At 43.1% G+C, this 16199-nt stretch overlaps 1 protein-coding gene across 2 annotated transcripts in view; it reads left to right on the top strand.

Annotated features, from left to right (window-relative positions):
• The window catches only part of TMEM131L (transmembrane 131 like), a 171753-nt gene that overhangs the window by 137864 nt on the left and 17690 nt on the right, over window positions 1–16199 (top strand). For both annotated transcript variants that reach the window (XM_058721123.1, XM_058721122.1), the window contains exons 26-29: window positions 2306–2454; window positions 10895–11019; window positions 14214–14380; window positions 15561–15749. In XM_058721123.1, coding sequence (XP_058577106.1) covers window positions 2306–2454; window positions 10895–11019; window positions 14214–14380; window positions 15561–15749 — 630 coding nt within the window. The remainder of the gene's footprint in view (window positions 1–2305; window positions 2455–10894; window positions 11020–14213; window positions 14381–15560; window positions 15750–16199) is intronic.

The following is a 16199-nucleotide window of genomic DNA, read 5'->3' as shown; positions in this document are numbered from 1 at the left end:
ACTTGTTATTAGAATTGCTTTTACTAAAAAAAAAATAAAAAAATAAGTGGGGGGGCGCCTGGGTGGCTCAGTCGGTTAAGCGTCCGACTTCAGCTCAGGTCGTGATCTCGCGGTCCGTGAGTTCGAGCCCTGCATCAGGCTCTGTGCTTGACAGCTCAGAGCCTGGAGCCTGTTTCAGATTCTGTGTCTCCCTCTCTCTGACCCTCCCCCGTTCATGCTCTGTCTCTCTCTGTCTCAAAAATAAATAAAACGTTAAAAAAAAAATTAAAAAAAAAAAAGTATTGCTTTTACTGTTGGTCCTGATTCCCAGCCCCACAGAAGGTGTTACTAAGTGCTTTAGCACTTTTGGGGAGAGTTCAGTGTTGGGTATTAACTTTGGATCCTTCCTGAGAAAGTTTGACGACTAATACTTTTAGTGCTGTTCTTGGCCGGAAGAACACGTAAGGAAATCCATTTTCTCACGAATTAAGACTCTAGGAAAGTTAGCGGCACATTTTTGGGGAGAATGTATGTGTTCTTTTTTATATGTATGGTTTCCAGAATCCGAAGGGATGTCCTTATTTATGATTTCTTTTTCTGTTTTGGATCCTTGCCTCCTTTGTTCTTGGCTCTTTCCTTTACCACTTCATCATGGTGGATATTTTCCTCTGTAGTTGTCTGAACACCCAACTTGTGTCTTAGGGCAATTAATGCTTCCCAGCGTTTTTATAGTTCTGTGATACTTACACCATTTTCCATTAACAAAATAAAAGCATGCTTCCCTTGTAAGTGTTATTTGTAAGATGTATATATCTTGCTTTGAGTGAGTTCAGCTTCAGAATTTCAGAATCAGAGGGGATTGAACTGCTCATTTCATTTTGCGGGCACAGACTTTCCCTGCACCAGGTCCCAAAGCAGGGCCAAACTGGAGCCCCTGCTGAAGTGAGGTCAGGCTTGCATCACCAAGCCTGCAGCCTGCTTCCTTATGAAATAGCTGCTGGGCCATCTAAACTTTCTCAGATTGCAAAGGTATGGTAAGGGAAGTCTCAGTTCAAGAAAAAAAGAGAAGGTATTGAAATGCTTTGTTTCATATTAGAACACTGAGGCCAGTTTTTGTGGGGTTGACGTTGCTTTGACTTTATTTTGAAGTAAGGGATGGAAGAAGAAATACACTTAGGCATGAAATCACTTGAAAGAAAAGTAGGAAAATCATGTTTTCACATGAGGTTTCTACCAGCACCAGCTTTTTTGCCCTGTGATTCATCTGCTCATTTACAGGGTACAGGCCCTGGTTGCTGGGCGCAGGTGCGCCCCGACTGGGAGGAGAACCTGCCCTGAAACGGGTCATGCAGTTTTGGTGGGGGATCCTTTCCATTTATGGGTCTTCTGATTTCATCTTTGTAGCAGTCGGGGCAGGCGGAGAAAGTGGTATTTTCATTTTATAACTAAGGAAACTGAAGAAACTCAGGCAACTTAAGAGATTTGCTTTGAAAACTAATTAGGGACTGGGTCATGACTGGAAGCCAAGGCCTTTACCCCTCTCTCCCCTCACCAACTTCAAAAAAATTGGGGTAAAATAGGCATAACATAAGATTTACCATTTTAATTATAAAGCTCCGTGGCATTAAGTACCTTCACATTGTTGTGCAACCATCACCACCATCCGTTTCCAGAACCTTTTCACTGTCATGAAAAGAAACTCTATACCCATTAAGCAGTGAGTATCTCTGCCCTCTCCCGCCAGCCCATCTCTATGAATTTGATGACTCCAGGTCCCTCAGACAAGAAGAATCATATAGTATTTCTCTGTGGGGGACTGGCTTATTTCTTTTAGCCTCAGGTCTTCAGAGTTCATCCACGTTGTGGCATGTGTCAGAATTTCCTTCCTTTGCTTTTCCCTCTCCATCATTTTTGAGTATACACCTCAATAGTGTTAAGTATAATATTGCCCACGGTGTTGGGCAATGATTCATTCCTCTTAAGGCTGAATGCTATTCCACTGTAGGTATACCACATTTTGTTTGTCTGTCCATCTGTCTAGGGACACTTGGGTTGTTTCTGCCTATTGGCTGTTAGGTATAATGCTGCTGTAAATAATGGTGTACCGCCTCAGGCTTTTCCCTCAATCTCTTTTAAAGACATTTTGTAGACCTCGTAACGTAAGCACTGTTTTAGTGGTCAACACATTTCTAGAGCATCGTGAATGTCGGGAACAATCTTTAAGTCTAAATCTCATTAAATTAGATTGGTGTGGGAAAGAGATTTAACTATGGGAATGTGAATGGAAATAATTAGCTAGAGATTAAATCATTTTTATGTATTCAAGGGAATAACCAGCAAGTGCCTGTCAAGAATGAAGTAGACAGCTGTGAAACTTTGAAAAAGGTTGACACAAAGTCTTCCTCAGAAAAGAAGATCCACAAAGCATCTAAAGAAGACATATGTTTTGAGAAACAGGACATACCTTCAGTCGAGGTCTGTATTCCTTTTTCTCTTGCCTATTAGGACAAAACCCATTTTTAGGGCTTAGAGAGCAAATATCTGTCTAGTGACTATCCACGTATATTTCATACTTTTCAGTGAGGGGGCTAGTTATGCATTTGAATCTGTACTTGTAAGTGGTGAGTTTGAGGTGTTTGGAAAGTTTTATTTATCTTCTAATTCCATAGGAGACGCTAAGATAATTTCTAGTAACATCAGATAGCTTTTATCTTTTATTCTCTGGGGAAGCTGTTCTTAAGCAGATGGGTTAACTCCTGGTAAAGACGGTGGAGTAGAACCAGTCCCTTTTCTCCAGTTGTTACCCAACATCCATTTTAGGGTCTGCTCTTGCTGAGTTGGAAGCATAGGCCAAAGTCCACAGGAAAGGGATGCCTATCTAGCTCAAGCAAGTGGGCGCTTGTGCAACAGATTCCCAGAAAAGAGAACATAGTTGCACACTGTCCTGGCAAACCCTCTCCCTTCTCTCTAGTGTAGCCTACCAAAGAGCATCTAGAGAGCAGAACCCAGCCCCATATCTCATAGGCAAAAGCAAACAGGTGAAGGAGAAAGGTAGAAAAGGTATTTAGGAGAATTTACCTACTTTATTTCAGAACAGAGCTATCTGTGTATTAGTAAAAGTCCAGTGGGAAAAACATAGCATTCTAACTATGCAGATATACACTGTATACCACCACCCCCTCAACACACACAGTAAAAGCGAATGAAAGGAGTAGAACACAGAAGACAGGTAAAGATCCTAATGTAGAAGAAAACATATCCAGAGACCTGAAGAAAGCTCTTCATACTTCTCACTATAGAAAATGAACTCCATAAAATGAGAGCTTTTATAAAGGCAAATCAATACACCAGGATGAGGTTAAAAGAGACATTATAAAGCTAAGAAATGAAGACCCAAATGACGTTACACAACAGTAGCCAAAACTTGAATTATTTGACCCCAAGAAAGGCTTTAAGATAATCAGAGCGAGTGTGAGGGAAAAAATTGAAGAGCTGGAAGCAGTTAGAGAAAAGATGATGATAGATATGGTGCAAAGAAAGACAAAACCAGTCCAACAGAAGAATAATGAGTGTTTAAGTAAATGGCCCAGGAAATAGATCTGAAACATATTTATTCAGAGATGAAATCGAAGAAAATTTTCCTGATACAAGGGAAGAATGGAATTTATAGAATAAAAGGGCACACTGGGTGCACCAGGAAAAACTGACACATAGCAATGGACACAGGCACAGCCTGGCTATAGTTATTGAACTTAAAGCCTAAAGAACAGTGCAAGGAGGTGAGGAAGGTGGAGAAACACCAGCTCAGGCTTGCCTCACTTGGTAGAAAAGTCTCATGCCAGGGCACAGGGAGCCATATCTTGGAGAGAATGAGAATGTGAGCAAGAACACTCTAGCCAAGTTGACACTTAAGTGCGAAGACAGCAGCATCCTTAAACACAGGTGAGTTCATCATGAGTCTTTCTTAAAAAATGAAGTTAATGAAATTTAACTAAGCTAGAAGTGAAAATAAAGACCCAGGACTACTGAAGCTGTGTTAAAGGTCTGTTGTTGGGATTTCTGTCCATTTTCCACCCGCAATTAAAACTAAACAGTTAGCAATTATAATTGCAGAACAGATTGCATATTTTAAAACGAAAAGGTAACAATCTGCAAAAATGAGAGATGGTATTGAATGGTAGGTGATGGTGAGTTTTAATGTTATTTTTCTTGGTGGAGAGTCCATACTGTATAAAACTGAACATAGCACTTAATAGGGTGAAAACTTAATGAAAATGTCCTTCACTATCTTTCTTAACGTTAAACAATTAATAAAGAAGAAATGATTATTTGAACATTGGCAGTTCCCTGGGTTCTACTTCAGTTACTTTTGTTAAATTCAAATAAAACTGAGCTTTAAATTTTTATTTAAAAATAATACATCGTTCCAATATTATGAATCATTCCTGTCACTTGTCTTGCCATCCTAATGTGTATGTAGGTTCATAGAGAGATAGTAAAAAATAAGGTTTGCCAAATAATCAGTGGCAGACTCTGGTTATTTCTGGGTGGTGGGATTTGGGGTGATTCTTTTTTCCTTCTCTATATTCTTCTATTTTTGCTTAAACTTCATAACCAACATGGGTTTTTCATTTAAATAACTTGAAAATGATACAAAATAAAGATATCCTAGACATTCCAAACTGGGAGTTTGCAGCATTTAAAGAAGGACAAGATATTTCTAAGTAGTCAAGTGGTGGAAGGGATTTCAGATAGAAACGTGGACAGGCAAAGAAGGGAAGGTGGGCAGCGGCACCCCTGAACCCCACAGCATAACTGGGAGCTGTAGTAGATCATCTTTGAGAAGAAGCTCAATCAGGAGTGGGAAGTAATGGGAGGGAAGAGTGGGAGACCTTCCAGATGGGAAAGGCCTTTGCATACCAATTGAAAATTTAGACTTTATCCCCTAGACCTCAGCCAGAAGCACAAATAGTGAACTGGGTGAGCACAGCAATCAAAGTGATGATGCCTATAGAGAATTGGACAGTAGTGGGTTGCTTGCTAATAAATTTCAGAGTCAGATTTTTAAAAGCACATCTGTCCAAAGTTCTTTTGGCTGAAGGGTTTGGCCAGAGGATTTGGCTGAAGGGTGGCCAGTTTGGGGGAGACCCTGCTGCAAATGATGGAGTGCTATGGAAGGTTTCTGAACTGGCATGTGGATGGGTGGTGGAAAACAGCCTATAGGCTGTGAGTTTCTTGAAGGTCATAATTGAGTATTTTTCAGTTCAGTTTCATAAAGACGGGCAGAATGGCTGTTACAAAGATTATAAAGTGTAGTTGTTTAGTAAATGCTTGAATGAATGTGTGGGTAATGCATTTTTGGAGGGTCAGTCTGAATGTTTTGGAGGCTGGGTTATAGAGAGCAGAGATGGGCACCAGCTGTCTTCTCATAAGGAGGCTGTTACTCTGCTGGGAGGTGTGATGTAAGGCTGTGTTTGGGCAGGAGCAAGGGTGAAGGGTAGGAAGAGTAGGTAAGAGTTTAGAAGAAAAACTAATAGGACTTCCCTGCACCTAATTGCACAAAGGAGAGGAGCTATCTTCTCTTATACAATCACTTGCAAAAAGTAACTCCAGGGTTTTAAGTCTGGCTAACTAGAAGATGGGGAATTCTGACTTATGAGTTCATTTTTATGTTTATCAAAGCAATGTTGCAAATGAAGAGCATGGACTTTGCAGCCAGACTTGTTGGGTTTGAATCCAGGTGGTCACTTACTTGCTCTATAACATTAGGCAAGTTACTTAACATCGCAGTTTCCGTATCTGACAAATGAGGATGATAATAGCCTGCCTACCTCCTAGCATTGTGAGGCATAGATGAGTTCATGTGGTAAGTGCTTAGAGTAGCGCACTTACAAAGCACTGACAAGGGGTAAGTAGAAAGGAATGACCGTGTTCGTTAGTGACAGCCGGAGATACGGATCCAGGGCTTGAATGGGAGCTGTGCCTGTGGAGGTTAGAACTGAAAGAGGACACTGAGTTCTCCGAGGTGTGTATGTACAGAGGGAAGAGCAGGGGCCTGAGTGTGAACCTCGGGTGGTGGTGTAGCTGTGGACGGCTTGAGGGTGCAGGTATAGCAGATGTACTGGAAGCGAGGCCGGAAGACTAAGACGGGCTGTGCTTTCAGGAGCAGAAATAAAGTCATTGAATTTGAGGTAGGAGGGAATGGGTGAGGGTAAGGGTTGAACCTTAACATCCTCCTGATAAGGGCTTTGGAGACTTCCATGTTGCCCTGTAGTGAGATCGAAACCAACACTGAGATATGATCACTCAGTGGCTGCACAGCCTGCGAGCTGGGACTCACGCCAGGTCCCTCCATCTGAGGGCCACAAGGAGGAGGTGGCCCCGAGGAACTGTGCTTCAGTGGTGGTGCTGCTGGCATCCATCTATCACGGGTGGGTGCCATTCCCCCACTTCAGACTCAGCCTCTGGCCCCCATGACAGACCCAGGCCTCTGTGCTTGGGCCTCTTCTTTTTTCTCGTTATCCCTGGAGCTCAGACTTCGCTCGTGCACAGTCCCAGGGGTCATGTAAGCTCCTCCTTCCTTTTCTGGCCTGGGAGCCTGTGTAAGACAGACATCTGTACCTAAAGATGATGGCAATCCCCTCAACAGGAAGGATGCCACCAGCTGGAGGATCTGAGGGACCATAGTCCCTCATTTGTTTTGCTGTCTCCAAGACTCACTCCCTGTTTTGCAGAGCATCTCTTTAAAACCTTGCAAGTGTGTGCTTTCCATTTCATTGTTCGTTTGGAGAAGCCGTTCTCAATAAACACATTCCCAAGGGCAGCACTCAATGTTTGTTTTTCTTATACATTCTTAGGGCCTAACTTTGCAGCTTAGAAAATTGTATAAATCTGTCTATAGTACATGGGGAACATTCCTGTAGATTTATTGGCAAAGAAGGTTGAAGCCCAGATTTAAGAGCTACAAAGTAAATTTTAACCGTAGCCCTGCTGTTTATTTTTTCAAGCAGATTTTTTTCCCCTTAGAAAAGGAATTTATGATTGTTACAAAAGCATAAGGAAGGGGCAGCGGGGAGAAAAGTCTATCCAAAATGAACCACTTTGTACATTTTTATATATTCTATTTCTTTTTTATACAACTTTTTAAAAACCTCAGCATCATCATTATGTAGATGTAGGTTTGCTAATCATGCTAATAATTCTGAGTTTTCTCACGTTCAAAACAAAGGGAACTTTCAGTGGTTACATAACATTCTGTCATTTAACTATGCCCCTAATCCTAAACCATTCCCCTGTGACTGGACATTAATTTACAGCTTGTTATTTTCGTAAATAGCGCTGTGATGAGCAACGTTGTTCTTAAGTCTTCCCTGTATACCTGCTGTGTCCTTGTTAGAGATTTCTAGAAGTAGGATTAGAGAGTATCCTCATGTGTGCCCCAGATTGCGTTCCAGAAAGGTGGATTCATGTTCTCATGGATGGTGTAGGAAACGCTGGCTTCCTCTGCCCCCAGCAGCCCCATGTGTCATGCAAAATCTTGATCAGCGAGGTAGGGGAACGACTGTGTTTTCTTTCACTTTGCATCTCTCACCAGGGAAAAATCAGCACTTTCCTATTCCGAAAAACAAGTAAAAACTCATCCATCCAAAATCCTACCGCTGAAATCTTTTTCACTTTTTAAAATAAGTTAGAAGTGAATGTCTCGCCCAGTTCCACTTGTGCTGCCCAGAGGCAGACTGTGTTAACGGCACTCTGCCTCCCCAGCCCTCTCCTGGTGTTTGCAGGCAGAAACATGCAGTGTAAATACACTCGTGGTTTTTAAAACCAAAATGGAAAGATGAGATCCAAGCTGGTCTATAATTTGGCTTTCCTAAAAACATACTTCATTATTAAGTATTTTGGGTGAAGTCTTCATGGTTTTTAGCCTTTTATATTTCTTTTGCAAATTTCTATTTCATGTCCTTTGCCTGTTTTTCTGTCGCATGTGTTTTTCTTATTTTCTTTAAGAACATACAGCACGGTATTGACTCTGCCTATCAAATAGTGTATCCGATTTTTTTCTTAATCGGCTCTTTCCCTCTTTTATTTGCTTTTACTTATATACAGCAGCTTGAAGAATGTATTGTGAAATCTGTGGTTTTTCTTTGATTTTTTTCATTTGCTTTTACTAAATCTTTTTGCTTTTAGGAAATCTTTTTATTTCCCCCACCCTGTAATCAATGAAATTGTCCCTTCTACCAGGGCTATCAGAGAACTTCACTAGTTCAAATAATTCAATAATGTGATAATAGCCAGGTCTTCTATAGAATTCTTACTATGTATCAGGTAATGTAACACTCACAACAGCCTTTTGAGGAAGATTCAGGAAACTGAGGCAGAGAGAAGCTAAGTAACTTGCTCAAGATCACAGTTGCAGGCATGGAGTGAGATTCAAATTGGGCTGTTTGGCCTCACAGTTGTGGTCTTACTTGCAACTCTGCACGGACTCGTTCCCTGGTTGGTCCTGCCTCCCTCTATGTGTGACACCCTCTACCAGAAAGCAAAGAGCCAGATTGTGCCTTTAGTCTGCCTCTCATTTCTCCACAAGTCTGTTGCTCTGGGTGTCTGGTTTTCTCTCCCGGCCCCCTCCCCCCGCCATCTGCTACTGCCAGTGCTGGCCTGTTCTCCAAGCCTGACTGGAGCCCTTCCTCTTCACTTCCCATTGTTCCTCACTCCCTCTCCCCCACCCCCCAACCCCCGCCACACACACACACACACACACACACACACACACACACACACACAGCAAGTCCATTCATTAGTTTTTCATTCCTCAGTATGTCCTCAGTCTTTTCCCTCTCTTGTCCACACCCTGTTTCTGTTCCTGTCTGTGTTTGCTCATGCACTCTGCTTCTCTGTCATTCCACTCACCGGAGTCCAGCATGCCCCGCACTCTCGTTAATCACTCTTGCCTATATTCAGAGACAGTAACGATGCCTCTGACCACCCAGTCTCATGTCTCTGTAGTCCTTCTTGTTTGCACAGGATGACAAATCTAACCAGATTGAGTGCAGAAAGGCAGCCAAGTGTCAGAGTGACTACTGACCAGCTCACTCTTTCTCTGACCCCACTTAGAGACAGATCCTTTCTTTGTATGTGACTCTGGAGGGACAGAAAGGCTCAAGTACTTGCTGTGTTGAAAAGTCTTTCTTGGCCCTTAAGTGGAGAGGGGAGGGGAGAGGAAAACTTTCCTCCCCAAAGTTAGAAATATACAGGGAATAGTACGTGAATAAATATGGCATGTATTTACTGTTTAACTTTGGATAATGTCTGATCATATGTTATTAATGTGTTTAGTGTCTAACTTAAGCAGTTAGCATAAAATCCTATAAGATAGGGCTATGTGTGTTTAACGTGTCATGTTTTTCAGATTCCTTCAGAATCAGAAAAAAGTTAATACATACTTATTGGGAGAGAAACTAAAGGAGTATTAAGAAGAACCCCCAAATCCCATAATCCTACCACATGTACAGTTGCAGTTTCATTTTATTTCTAGTATTTATTGTAGTAAGCCTCTTGCCGTAATAGGTACATGAGGCTTTTGATACCCCAGATATGTAACGTGTAGGCATTTGAAACCTTCTGCTTTTCCTCTTCCAAGTCATGTGTATTAGTCAGGTGTATGCTAGAATGCCATGGATTCCTACTCTGATTTCTGGACCAAACTTCTCAAAAAAGAAGGTAAAATGAGGCAGTCTTTATTCTGTATGAAAGGTGAATCCTAAGGGTCAGTAGGAAGAGGACTCTCTGAGCTGGGGGATTTGCCTCTGTGATGTCCAGGAACAATGCATTTTTCAAGCCCTAGTGAGCTCTGTACCTTCTCCCACCTGCTGACAGTGCCTCTGCTGTAAAGAGGCAGAGTTTGGGGCACATGGGTGGCTCAGTCAGTTGAGCATCCGACTTCGGCTCAGGTCATGATCTCCTGGTTCGTGAGTTCAAGCCCTGCTTTGGGCTCTGTGCCGACAACTGGGAGCCTGGAGCCTGCTTTGGATTCTGTGTCTCCCTCTCTCTCTCTGCCCCTCCTCTGCTTGTGCGCTCTCTCTCTCTCTCTTTCTCTCTCTCTCTCAAATAAATAAACATTAAAAAAAAACCTTTAAAGAGGCAGAGTGGTAGAAGGAAGAGAAATAGAGTTATTAGAGGACTTCTAAGGCAGGAGCTACTTCAAAATGTTAAGGGGCAGGGGAATCCCCCTTCTCTTGGCTTAACGGACTATGCCTAACATTTAAAAGAGGAAAAGGCCCAAATTAAAAAAAAAAAAAAAATATATATATATATATATATATATATGTATACACACACACACACACACGTATGTGTATATATGTATATACACATACGTACATAATGTATAGATATATAAAAATACGAATTTCATGCTAAATTAAGTTTTTCAGAACCACATTTAAAACATCAAGCATATTCTTGCCTTATTTACAAAAGCTTAAACTAGTTTGGCACACTCAGTGGAGATTTGGCTGTCCTCCTAAAGTTTTTCTGTAAACAAATAAAAACAGAAATACACAAATTACTCCTAAGTTGAGTTTTTACGTGACTTTTCTTCAGTAGTAATTCATGCGAATTGCACATACCAAATTAACAGGTGAATGCTGGAGAATTTATTGCTGCCGATTAACAGCAAGCTGACCCTAAATTGCTAACAGATGTTTTTCCTTTTTAGCCTGTTTGGAATTTTATAGGCAATGATTGTTTTTTCTTTTTGCAGAGATTGAGGAAGGTAGAGAAGGAAGGGAAATGAAAACAAACTAGAGATTGAGAAATGTATGTCTCTGTTTTCACCCATGTTGGAACATTCTGAATTCATATGAAGTTGGTCTTCAGTTTAAACCTTTACTTAAGGTTTCTTTTTTCTCTTTAGCAAGAAGATCCTTATAGGAGGAAGAAGCTTCAGGAGAAGAAAGAAGGCAATTTACAAAACTTGAGTTGGAATAAAAATCGAACATGTAGAAAAAACAAGAAAAGAGGTACTGCTCAGGTCTTGAGGTGTGTAATTTTTACGATCGCTTTAAAATTTTCATCTGTTTTTTAATCTATAATTTTATTCTTAGCTATTATCTTTTAATCTTATTTTTGTTGTATTGGATACAGAGAATAGATATCAATGTTTGTATTTTGAGATAAATGTTATTAAAATTAATACATATCCTGGTTATGTTTTCATTTCTTTTCCTAAAATAATACCTTAAAGTGAACATAGTTTTCATGTTTTTACTTTATAAAATGCTCAAAGCTCTGGGAGGTTTTAAAGAAAAAGTGTGGCATCCTCTGTGCCCAGCCCTTCATTCTGCCTGTGCAGTGCGGTTGCAGGAGTGTTTGTGGGCCAGGTGACAAGAGAAGACAGCTGGGAGCTCTCAGGCCTCCTACCCCCGCATTGCTCTCACCTGCGAGGGGTCCTGCATTCCCCTGCCCCTTAACAAGAGAACAGTCATGACTCAGGGAACCTGAGGCTCAGTCCTGCAGAAGCTGGGTTCTCTTACAGCGTCAGTAAGTGAGGTGCCCAGACATTTTGTGTTTTGCCTACAGCCCCAGAATTGGTAAGGGGCAGGGTCTGAATTGGAACCCAAGCAGTGTGATATTCTTCTTTGGAAACCTTGCTTCTGTAGCTCACCTAATATCCCTGAGCTTTCATTTTCTTACCAGTAAAATGAAGGCGCTGGATAGTGTTTGTGGGAATCCCACATTCTGGCTTTTCAGAAATATCTTTCTAAATCTGATATTATGTGAATTTCTCAGCTTGAGGTTGGTTGGTTTTTTCAAGGGGTCACTAGTATGTATGTACATTCTGACTTCAAATCTACCTGGTGGTATAGTTTCTGAATTTTGATTTCTTGGTTTAGACATCTAAACACCCAACATATGCACAAGCCCAGAGCCTCTAGTAGAGACGCTTTCTCCTGCCTTTTCCTCCCTAAGTCCATGGATGGAGCCTTTCAGGTGTCCCTTGCACTGACAATACCCCCTTCTCAGGACCCCAGTTTTATTTAGGAATAGTTCCAGCTCCCTGACTCTTGTATATAACTGTCTTTGAGAGGAATTGAAACCTACCCCCTGGGCTTTAAAACCTTTTTCCTCCTGAGTATATCCTCACCACTCTGGCTTTTTCTTCTTCTGAGTTCAGGCATCTGGGAATTTCTTTCTTATGAGCTCAGCTAGGTATTTAAATGTGTTTCTGCCAGATTGTTCTCTAGTGGCTCCAAATCTTCCTGGGGAAGGGGCTCCACCATGCTGCAGTTCTGCTTGTTGTTGGAAGGGGACTCTGGCAGCACAGCCCACACTGAGGCAAGGACCCTGGCATGGGAGGGTGGGGGGCACATATGGTGCTGCTTGCAGTGTCTGTCGCTGGGTCGCTTAGGTGGTTGCTGTCCGGAGCCTGTGATTCAGCATTGCAGCACCCCCCCCCAGCCTTCTCGTTTACACTGCTGGGGAAAGGTCAGGCAGCTCCAACGTCCCTGGCTCACTCAGAGCAAACAGCAAAGTGCAAATAGGAAAAAAGCATAGACTCACTGCTAGTTTGTTGTTAATACTAAATACTAATTGTTGATTAGCAATTACCATTTTATTTAGGCTAAATTATTTAAAGGCTGCAGCGTGGTATCTTGTGGAAAGGAAAGTTATATATATATATTTTTTTAATGTTTTATTTACTTATCTTGAGGCGGGGTAGGGGCAGGGAGAGAGAGAGAGAAAATGAATCCCAAGCAAGCTCTGTGCTGTCAGCTCAGAGCCTGACAAGGGGCTCCATCTTATGCACCATGAGATCATGACCTGAGCCAAATCAAAAGTTGGATGATTAACCAACTGAGCCACCCTGTCGCCCCCCACCTTTTATTCTTCTTACGTGTATTTTCATAAAAAGTTGATTGACTTAGGTCACTCTAAAGTATTATATTTTCCTGATGTGAAAATACAGGAAGATACAAAATTCGAGTGGAATTTCACCAATTAAGCATTATGATATATTTCTACAAGGATATTTCTGACATGCTAAAGAAACAAAATTAAAAATTTTTTTTTAACGTTTATTTATTTTTGAGACAGAGAGAGACAGAGCATGAACAGGGGAGGGACAGAGAGAGAGGGAGACACAGAATCTGAAACGGGCTCCAAGCTCTGAGCTGTCAGCACAGAGCCCGATGCGGGGCTCGACCTCATGGACCATGAGATCATGACCTGAGCCGAAGTCGGACACTTAACCCGACTGAGCCGCCCAGGCGCCCCAAGAAACAAAATTTTAAAATAGAACTTTCCAGTAGCTTGTAACTAATCAGAATGTTTTGAGAACATGATGCTTAAGAAGTAGCCAGGGGGCCCTCACCTATTTTGATTACTCTCAAAATAAATGGGTAAACTTACAAAAAGAGAAGTGGGTACTTGTTGGATTGTCTGTTTCCTTGGCTCTTGCTTCTTCTGTTATAGTCTTTACTTTGAGCGGTCAGAAACCAATGAAATCATGTGCTGTAGCTCACATATTTTGTCTTCTTAACTGCCATCCTACAAACCTGAAGTGAGGTACTGCAGTTAGGTGATGTGAATAGCCATCTGTGGACTCCTGTGGCGTCCTCCTCTACCCATTTCTATTTTGCCATTTACAAAACCATTACAGTTCTTTCCCCAGTTCACGGTCTAGTAGAGAGATGTTATCATTGGACTGTGAGCTCCCTGGGGAAAGAACTTTATGCTTTGTAAGCGCAACTTTCCTAACAATACATGGCACATGGTAGTCACTCAATAAATGTTTGCTAAATGAATGGATGAGAAGAGATATAAATGAATGCTCAGTACCTTCCCCCAGACACCAGGCAGCAGGTTCATCTATTAAGAATCATACCTGTCACTAAAGCCAAGAGTCCTGGGTTCTGGACCTAGACCTGCCACTTATGAGGTGACGGAGGGACTCCATCACTTATTTAACTTTGTGGAGTTTTATTCCTCTCAGTGTGAAGTATAGAGTAGATTAAATGAGCTCCAGATTGATTGTAGTTCTAAAACAGCAAAAATCTTTTGTCTTTTTGATACCACTCCCTTACTCAGTGTCTTCTCCCCCAAAACACGAAGAGCAGACGTCTTGGGTTGTCCCAGGTTCATTTTCACCTCTGGTAAGTCTCATGGAAAGCAAGGATGGTTGGATGATAACATGTGGATATGATTTGTTTGTTTGTTTTTTGTGGTTCTTCTAGGCCTTCTGAACAGAGTGAATTAAAACTTGTGTGCAATGCATTTGAAAGGCCTGAGCTGAGCAGTGACATCGATGTCAGAAACTGGTGTATACAGGAAAACCCAGGGGAAATTTGTAAGACAGATGCTGGCATTGGGAGCAGTTTACCTGCTGCACAGGAAGAGGCAGGTGTGTGACTATGTTGAGCTATGAGCAGTGCTTCTGTTGGGATTTTTGGTTCCTCCAGGAAGTAGCCACTGTAAAGAAGTGGCACCTTGATGAGGTTATCGCTTCAGAGGCAACTTAGGTTATTGACGCCTGAATGGGAAGCTGTCAGGATGACACTGTAAACCTGAGATTCTTTTGAAACCGAGCAGGCCTCGAGTGTTGTCCCCTCCTCCCTAAAATCTGGCCATTCTCAACTGTCCTCCTGCGCAGTGCTGAAGGAACAGTGGTTGCTCCCTCTGGGGACAGCCGGGTGAGAACTGTGTTCTTCTCACACACCCAAGCCAGGCAGTTCCTGCACAGCCAGGCTGCCGTCCCTCCCAAGAACTTCCCGGCAGCGCCTCTGGGAGTGAGAGGTAGAGGGCACCCAAAGCTAGGTCCGAGCTAGACTAAGGGGTAGCAGGAGGCTCCAGGGCCACTGAAGTTGACTGCACGTGTGGGGGACGGTGTGGGGGAGTTGTAGTCCTGTCTGCCAACACCATGTTCCCAGACATACGTCCATGTCCTCCATGCACATGGCTGGCAGATTTCGGGAGTTTCTTTCTCTGTCCTCTCATTCATTCCCTTGACACATGTGTTGCCTTTTGGTCTTCTTGGCGGTTCATTCCACTCACGCATAAATAGTACTTTGAAGCTCTTTTTTTTTTTTTTTTAAGATTTTAAGTAATTTCTACACCCAACATGGGGCTTGAACTTACAATCCTGAGACCAAGAATTGCATGCTGTACTGACTGAGCCAGCCAGTGCCCCAGTACGTTGAAGCTCTTAGGAGGTATCTTCATAAAAGAGAAGGAGAAATTACCTATAAATTTCCAGTCTGATCAAGTAGCTCAGTTTTCTTCACAGAGTGTTTATTTCCAGAACCACTTTTAGATCAAGGCTATGCTTTGTATTGACAGTCTGAGCCCCAGCCAGGTGTAATCACCCATCCCGCAGGCAGAGTAGACACAGCTCATCCCTCACTGTTTCTTAAAGTCCCATTATTGGTTGTAGTTAACTTCTTTCTTCTTGCTAGATGTGCAGAGGTAGCAGACCCTGACCGTGAACCTGGCCCTCTTCATAACTTCACTTATCTCCTTAGTAGACATGGCATCAAGTTGAAAATTGTTCGAATGAGGTATGACTTCTCCCTTCCTTCCTGCAGAGGGTTACTACCAGAAGACTGGCAAGAAGTGTGTGGAGAAGTCTTGCTCGGATTCCAGCTCCGACTGCGGCAGCTCCTCGGGCGGCGTTCGGGCCAGCCGCGGCAGCTGGGGCAGCTGGAGCAGCAGCAGCAGCAGCTCTGACGGGGACAAGAAGTCCGCGGTGGGCCGTCAGCACTTCCTGCCAGGCGGTGAGTCTTGGGAGTACACCCAGCCCTGGGAACGGCCCTCCCTCCTGCCCTGCCTCCCGCCTTCCCTCCTTCCCTCCTGTCCTCCCTCCCTCCCACCTGCCCTCCATCCTGTCCTCTCCCTGCCACCTGCCCTCCCTCTTGTCCTCCCTCCCACCTACCCTTCGTCCTGCCCCGGCCTCCCTCCCTCCCACCTGCCCCGGCCTCCTGCCCTCCCTCCTGCCCCTGCCTCTCGCCCTCCCTCCTGTCTTCCCTCCCACCTGCCCTCCCTCCTGCCTCTGCCTCCCGCCTCCCCCCTGCCCTCCCTCCCATCTGTCCTCCCTCCTGGCCTGCTGCCTAGCCCAGTATGAGACCTGGATCTGTTTTCCAGGGCCTGGAGTACATGCGGGACTGCAGATTGGAGTGTTTACTTAGCTTTGGATTTCATTCACTCTTTTGTTCTTTCCTCCTTCC

This window comes from Neofelis nebulosa, chromosome 3, assembly GCF_028018385.1.
Source record: "Neofelis nebulosa isolate mNeoNeb1 chromosome 3, mNeoNeb1.pri, whole genome shotgun sequence".
In the NCBI taxonomy this organism is placed as follows: domain Eukaryota; kingdom Metazoa; phylum Chordata; class Mammalia; order Carnivora; family Felidae; genus Neofelis; species Neofelis nebulosa.
Note: the sequence above shows the minus strand (reverse complement) of the source record. Positions and strands in the feature narration are given on the sequence as shown.